Source organism: Sparus aurata, chromosome 10 (assembly GCF_900880675.1).
Source record: "Sparus aurata chromosome 10, fSpaAur1.1, whole genome shotgun sequence".
Lineage (NCBI taxonomy): Eukaryota > Metazoa > Chordata > Actinopteri > Spariformes > Sparidae > Sparus > Sparus aurata.
The window spans coordinates 33,389,349-33,397,592 of record NC_044196.1 but is presented as its reverse complement, the minus strand read 5'-3'; the positions used below and the strand labels follow the sequence as shown (position 1 = coordinate 33,397,592).

At 44.1% G+C, this 8,244-nt stretch overlaps 1 protein-coding gene across 1 annotated transcript in view; it reads left to right on the top strand.

Annotated features, from left to right (window-relative positions):
• The first annotated feature begins 3,664 nt into the window (after positions 1-3,664).
• Positions 3,665-8,244, top strand: part of LOC115590285 (uncharacterized) — a 53,064-nt gene continuing 48,484 nt past the window's right edge. The window contains exons 1-2 of the mRNA XM_030431599.1: positions 3,665-3,724; positions 5,834-7,776. Of these exons, the coding sequence (XP_030287459.1) occupies positions 5,901-7,776 (1,876 nt within the window). The 5' untranslated portion in view covers positions 3,665-3,724; positions 5,834-5,900. The remainder of the gene's footprint in view (positions 3,725-5,833; positions 7,777-8,244) is intronic.

Sequence of the window (8,244 nt, the reverse complement as noted above, 5' to 3'; positions counted from 1 at the left end):
ATTAAAGAGAGGGACCACCACACCTGTTTGTCACTCCTTCGGCACCGACCCCGACCCCCACGCAATGTTGAAGAGGCGTGTCAACCAAGACAGCCCCTCAACACCCAGAGCCTTCAGCATTTCTGGTGGTATCTCATCGATCCCTGGGGCTTTGCCACTGTGGAGTTGTTTGACTACCACAGTGACTTCACCCAGGGAAATCGGCGATGATACCCCATCATCCTCCAGCTCTGTCTCCATTACAGAAGGTAGCTGGGTGGGATTCAGGAGGTCACCAAAGTACTCCTTCCACCGTCCTATGACCTCCTCAGTCGAAGTCAACAAGGTCCCATCCTTGCTGTACACAGCTTGGATGGTTCCCCGTTTCCCCCTCCGGAGGTGACGGACAGTTTTCCAAAAGCGCTTTGGCGCCGCCCGAAAGTCCTTCTCCATGGCCTTGCCAAACTCCTCCCACACCCGCTGCTTTGCCTCTGCCACAGCTGCGGCTGCTGCCCTTTGGGCCTGTCAGTACCCCAAAACTGCCTCAGGAGTCCCCCGGGACAACATGTCCCTGAAGGACTCCTTCTTCAGTCGGACGGCTTCCCTGACCACCGGTGTCCACCACGGTGTCCGAGGGTTGCCACCCCTTGAGGCACCTAAGACCCTATGGCCACAGGACACAGCTGCAGCTTCAACAATAGAAGCTTTGAACATCGTCCATTCAGGTTCGATATCCCCAGCGTCCACAGAGATGCTAGAGAAGCTCCTTCGGAGGTGGGAGTTGAAGGCTTCTCGGACAGGGGCCTCCCCCAGACGTTCCCAGCTTACCTGCACTACTCGTCTGGGCTTACCAGGTCTGTCCAGGGATTTCCCCTGCCACCGAAACCAACTCACCACCAGGTGGTAATCAGTTGACAGCTCTGCCCCTCTCTTCACCCGCGTGTCCAAAACACATGGTCAAAGATCAGATGATACGATCACAAAATCGATCCTGACCTTCGACCTAGGGTGCTCTGGTACCATCTACACTAATGGACATCCTTGTGTTCGAACATGGTGTTCATTATAGACAGACTGTGACTAGCACAGAAGTCTAATAATAGAACACCACTCGGGTTCAGATCGGGGAGGCAGTTCCTCCCAATCACGCCCCTCCAGGTATCTCCGTCATTGCCGATGTGCGCGTCCCCCAGTAAGACTATGGAGTCCCCCACTGGGGCCCCTTGCAGGGCCCCAGCCAGGACCTCCAAGAAGGCCGCATACTCCGAACTGCTGTTTGGTGCATACGCACAGACAGTTTTCCCTCCAACCCTTAGGCAAAGGGAGGCGACCCTCTCGGCCACCGGGGTAAACTCCTACACAGCGGTGCTCAGCCGGGGACTTGTGAGTATCCCCACACCCGCCCGGCGCCTCACACCTTTGGCAACTCCGGAGAAGAATAGTGTCCAGCCCCTTTCCAGGAGTTTGGATCCAGAGCCGATGCTGTGCGTGGAGGCAAGCCCCACCAGATCCAACCGGTAACGCTCAACCTCCCGCACCAGCTCCGGCTCCTTCCCCCCAAGAGAGGTGACATTCCACGTCCCCAGAGTCAGCCTCTGCCGATATCTGACTCTCCACTCTCCACTTCTCCGGTGTCTGTGGTCCGCCACTCCCGAGCCGCCGCCGTCACACTCCTCCTCGGGGACTTCGCCCGAAGTGCCTGCCGCTCTCTACGTCACAGCTCGTAAAAACAATAAAGACTTTTGCGAAAGCAAAGATCAACTCCTGAAATCTGCATTTGGGTCCTCTTTTTACTACAGGGCATAACAGTATAGTGTGTATTCTTTATCTATTATTCATCTATGTATTACTTTTATGTATTATTGATCTATTTTATGTATTCATCTATCAATTGTATGTGTTTATTCCACTTAAAAATGTATTTGGCCATAAAATACTGACATTTATTGGACTTAAAAAACATTCTTTTTTTTAACATACCATATCTGCCTCTGGTGTTACCTGGTGGACAACAAACCGGTCAAGGGTCCACCTTTTGTCACGTGTTTAATGTGTCGACCACTAGAATCATGTTGTGTCACGTCAAACAGTTCACCATGGGCTACAGAAAAAGTGCGCCAGCAGACATTATCTACACTTTTTCCAGCCACACTTTTTCGCATTCGAGTCTGTATTTTTGCAGCCTTTTCTTTTTTTCTCAAGGGAGTAACGTTACTGCTCATGGTGGAAGGCGTACCGTCTGCAGTGTCCTGTGAACCTGTGTCGTTGCGAGCCATGCTGGATTGTTTTGCCAGTTGCCTCAGTCTCTTGTCTTCCGGTATCTTCTTGCAAGAAACAGTAGCCGTTTTTAAACAGCCTCTCCGCATTATTTCCGGAGCGGTGGTTCGGCAATTCTCCGCCGATGGTGATTCACACAGAGCGAAGCATCTCCGCCTTCACGTGTGTAATTCACACAGAAAGCCGGCGCTGCGGCTCCTAAAGAGGCGTGACGATACACGTCATGTTGATGACGTCGGTGTTTCCCCAGGTGTTCCCCAGGTGTTCCCCAGTTAATCCAAGATCCACGGACAGTTTATAATCATATAGATGCTGTTATAATGTGTAGTGATTGAGATCCTGACCCACCTGGAAAGTGATGGAGTTAAGCTTTTCGTGCTAAATTACATAATTATACATAATCACCATCAGTAAACAGGACACTGTCTGACTCTGTCACTCGCGGGGATGGAGGCTGTTTTCTGGGGGAAAGTTCGGTTAAGTCTCGGTCCGGAGGGCTGACGGTCGCGGTGATTTATTTTCATCACAAACACTCGGTTAGTTAAAGTTTTTTGCCGGTGACAGACGCTGTTTTTCTGGCAGAAATGTGACGAAGAGTCGGTAGGACAGACAGGAGGACAGACGCTTCTGCACATACAGCTGTGGTATTTATTTTCCTCATATAAGTTGCTAAAGACAGTTACAGTTACAGTTACTACGTTACTTTTGTTCGGCCCTGTAACGTTGCTTTGTGGGACATTTCTCTGTATTTAGTTGAGTGAAGGACCTGTGCAGTTATCAGACTGTCAGACCGACACGCCCTCGCTCCGCGCCTCTGGCTTATTTGTTCACACTGGGACGGCTCACCAATAATGCGGCCCTGATACTACCTCCAGAGGCGGATCAGCGCCGGAGTGAAATTTCCCCCCTCTCCGCATCTAAAACTTTCACACAGAGGCGGGTGCGGAGAATTGGCGCAGAATCCCCGCATGCAAACGGCAGTGTGAAAGAGGCTAGTACCTCGGCCAATGAGAAAAGCCGGATTCTGCATTGTTATTCTTGTGTGCGAGTGTGCTGTCGGCTCATTGGTCACAGAGCAGGAGAGGGCTGGCAGTAAGATTACCGTAAATTTTCATATAAAACGCCCTGTCATTCATTGATTCTATTGACATTTTAAAGACCATTTTGATTCTCACAGAAATACGGGACAAAGTGCGTCCCTTTTAAGCTCAATATGGGACGCGTAACTTTGTTTCTAAATACGGGACGATTCCGTTTTTCAAGGGACGGTTGGCAACCCTAGTCACAGATTAATGTTCAAGAAGTAAAGAGTAGAAGGGACAAGTCCTCCCACACCCTGTGGAGGCCCAACCCATCATCAAACAGGTATTTTCTGTCCGTGACAGAGAGAGTCAGAGGCAGGAAGAACTACAGATAAAGCACAAGTTTTGATCGATAGGCTTCCTACTACAGTGGACACCTAAACATTGTAAGTTAATTTTCCTACATTTCTCTTAACGCTTACCTTCAAATTATATTGTGATTATATGTGTTTTGCTAGAAAAATCTGCATCAAAGAGAAATCTAAGCTTGGCCAACTTTGGCCCGTTGGCCACACATCGGGCAGCCCTGCTCTACAACAATGACACCATCGGTGTTTAGATCGGCTCCATATAAATCTCACTGTCACCATGCTAGTTTATCTGCCACCAGGCACCACATTTCCTGGAAGAATGGAGGCTGACTGACAGTCGCTCTGGCAGCCTGGTGGATTTCTATCTGCTTTTCACGACTCCATTATGGATGAAATAAATGAATAAACCCACATTTTGTCCAGAGTTGTCATTAGATAAAACTCTGAGGAAAACAGAAAGCAGGTCATCTGTCTTGCCAGAGCAATGCCAACAATCATCCCACAAGTCTGTTTCCACTTTATTGTGAAAAGGCTGAAAACGTGTTAATGTCTTTCAGCTCCTTGTTTTGGTTTTATAAGAGCAACTTTATGTGGTCCAGTCTCAGTGCTCACATCTACTTTGATCCCAGAAAACTTGACTATGTTGTTCAGCATTTCCCTTTTTGAAAATCAACTGCCAACATACACACAATATTATCTTATACACTATCACCACAAGAACAGGCATTACAGTTAGAGTCACATAATATGTCTTCGTATAATGAAATTGCTCACTTCAGTATAAGACAGCTGATACCATTTAAAGTCAGCAGGCTTCATATCTGCATTGTGTGTTCGGCCATCAGAGCGTCACAGAAAGGAGGAGGAGCTTCACATTTAGCAGAGTCAAGCAACTATGAACTTCTTTCTTTTCCTGTCATCAGCTTCTTTGTTATCTATAAAGCTCAGGTAAGGGAGGAGTTTGACATCAGGGAAATGAAACTAAAGGATTCCAAATATGCACATATGCTCTTTCCCCTATTCATATACATTTAAATGGTAACAGATTGTTATGAAATAGGGTATTGTTCTTTATGTAAGAATGATAGCCTTTCAAAATAAACAGTAACACAGCGTAATCATCTGTATTGTCAATGCTCAAACCATACATAAATATGTTTTAGTTTCCTTAACAGGCCTATTTTAATCTTTCTCATAGATGATGTTGTATCTGTGTCATTACTACAAGTAGCTTTGTGCTTTACCACCATATATCTGACATGGTTTCAGCTCTTGTGTATTTTAAGCCAAATATTAACTGTTAACATACAGAGAGGTTCAATTACTTTTTACCTGCCCCATTCTTTAACCCAGAAAAATGCCTGCAGGTATTATTTAAGGCTGGATACAATCTTTGTAGATATTATGTAGACTATGTTGACTGAACAGTCACAAATTAATGTTCGGGAAATAAAAGAGTAATAGGGGTAAGTCCTCCCACATCCTGTTGAAGCCCAACTAATCTTATCAAACAGGTATTTTCCTGTCTCATAACTGAGAGAGTCAGAGGCAGAAAGAACTACAGATAAAGCACAGCATGTTAAGTTTTGAACGACATAATTTATTCTACGGTGGACACCTTACTTCAACATTGTGATTGAATTTTATTACAATTCTTTTAACACTCACCTTCAAAATACATCATAAAATTTGTGCTTACCTTAAACAAACACAGTAATGTTGACATACTCTCCTTTAGTTTCCACTCTTGTGGTTATTTGATGTCATCAGAATGAAAGTTTACATGAAAACACAATATTTCACCTTGTACCTACGACCACCAAAGTCTATTAATGTAAATTCCACAGCTCTGCTTATTCAAAGTTTAATTCCTGTTGCAGACCTGTAGGAGGAAGTTTAAATTCTAAATGTCAGTGAGGGAAAGGTGTGGCACTCTGTGTAACAAACACATAGTTAATGCTGTCAGCAATTCTAGTAGTTAGGACAAGTGTAGTAGTTAGATGAGTTTTCAAGTTGTAGAAATGATTTTGCATTACATCTGATACTTATATGTAGTTACAGGGAATGTCTTCTGATGGATTTGTATCCCACCTAAATAAAAAGTTTTTGAATAAGATTTAATGTGAATATGATATGATTCATACATAATGTAACATTAATATTCTAACCTTTTCTTTTTCACAGTTACGCTGAAGAAAAGAAATGAATATCAACCCACAGTTCCAACTGCCAACATCCCCAACAGAAACACATGGTATATGACAGTGTGATTGACAACAACCTCAAGAAGCTTGAAAAATTACTAAAGGAGAACGACATTAATGAGATTTACCCATGCACAAAGTGTAAAGACTACATAACTCCACTGACTGCTGCTGTTGTAACTCACAACAGGGATATTTTATCTTTCCTTTTGCAGCAGGGTGCAGACCCAGACAATTGTTCAGACCTAGGCCTGACACCTCTGCATTATGTCTCACTATCCCAAGCACCACTTGATTTGGCAGAAATACTACTTGACGCAAAAGGTAATCCAAATGGTTGTGATCAACATCCATACACACCACTGCAAGCTGCTGCCATCCAAGACAGAGAGGATGTTGTGAAAGTGCTCATGTCTGCTGGTGCACTCGTGACACCCATATCTGGCATTGATCCTACTCATTATATTCACAATGAAGCAGTAAGTCAGATGATTCACAAGCTCGCATCAAAAGGAGATAAATTATGCTCTGAAATCAGATATTTTGTGGATGTGGCAATCGCTACACAGGGGAAAACAGGAGAACAAGTGTTCAAAACTTTTAACAGTCACATGCTGTTGGAGCATCCTCAGACCCATCTAACCATTATTGAAGGTCTTTTTAATGTAGCTGGGCAAAATGAAGAGAAATACCGCCAGGGAAGTATCAAATGGCTGAAGGACACTGGAAATCTGAACACATACATTGAAGGAGCAGTCAGACGTTTTCCAAAGATTCCCAAGGAATATGTACATCAGGCAATTATTACTTTACATGCAATTCTGTGTACTGTTGAGAAAATGCAGAATGAACAAGCACAAGCTTTAGTCCCCCAACTACTGGACCAGCTTTGCTTAAAAGAGATACCAGATGTATGTGGACCTGTTCTGGAAACACTGTATCTGATAACACAGAAAACAAAAGGCACAAATGGCTGGGATCGAATCTTTGTCGAGAAGTTATGTAAAGCAGTTGCTCCTTTTGTAAAGTACCATCACCCCTCAGACATCAGAGTCCCCACATATGGTGTATTTGCAAACTTACTTTCAGTTGAACATGTGGGTGACATCTTTACATCAGTGGGGATAACTGCAGTGCCTGAGGACATACTGATGTCTGCAGATATGACCAACAATGACAAGCTGAAAGAAGTTCTCAGACGACTGAACAATTATTTCAGCAAACCAAACGTGGAATGTGAGGACTGTACAGCCTCACCTGGGACGAGGAAAAAGAAGAACAAGAAGAAGAAAAAGAAGAAGAAGGAAAAATTCAACAAGGAAGAAGACCCAAATGACAAGTGTTTGAGTGGTGCAACTGATCCATTATCAATTCCTGTTGTGGAGTCAACTTCAAATGTTCAGCCACTCCACTCCAACACCACTGTGTCATCAGATACACACACATGGCTACAAATCAGCATGAGGTGGAGAGAAAAATTACAGAAGCTGGTTAGCACTGATAGAAGCAGAGTAACCAGAGTTGGGAGCATGAAGTATGTGAATGATGAAGAGTTCCGCATAGTGAAGGGCAGTGATGGTACTGAAGTCTTCTTGGGGCTGAGAGATGATGGCACTGAGGTTGCTATTAAGAGAATGACAAAAAGCAACTATCAAACGCTGAGGAATGAGGAGGGATTTCTACGACTTCCAGAACTTGATCATCCATCTATTGTACGATACATTGACTTTGCAGAGGATGAGTACTTTGGATATCTTGGTCTTCAGCTTTGTGAATACACCCTGGAAGAATGCATCAGAAACAATGATGGTGGTCTGCTGAAAGAGAAACTTGTCTATCAGGTTCTGGAGAGTTTAAAGGTGCTTCATTGTCAAAATCCTCCAATTCTCCACCGTGATCTCAAACCACAGAATGTTTTGATTGGTAAGCAAAGTTTAAAATGTTTTAAAATAACAACAATATTTGAATTTAAAAGTATGAAACATAATTTTAATGTCTGAGTTTTTCTTCTTTGATTTGTCCTGTAGATGTTAACGGGAGGGCAAGATTAGCAGATTTTGGCATCAGTAGACGGTTACTCAAAGACCAAACAACTCTTTGCACAGGCAGTGCAGGAACAAGATGCTGGAAGGCCAGGGAGACTTTAACAGACGAAGCTGACATACGATACAAGTCAAACACTGATGTACAGGTCAGTTTTACTGCGACACAAACTGCATTGATGAATAATTGAAAAATACTCCTATCATTGCTCAAATGATCTGTTAATTTTTTAGGTGGCAGGGATGCTGATTTATTACATCCTCTCTGGAGGACACCATCCTTTTGGTGACAAGCTTCATAAATGTGAGTACAACATTGATGAAGGTTTGTACACTTTGGACCATGTTG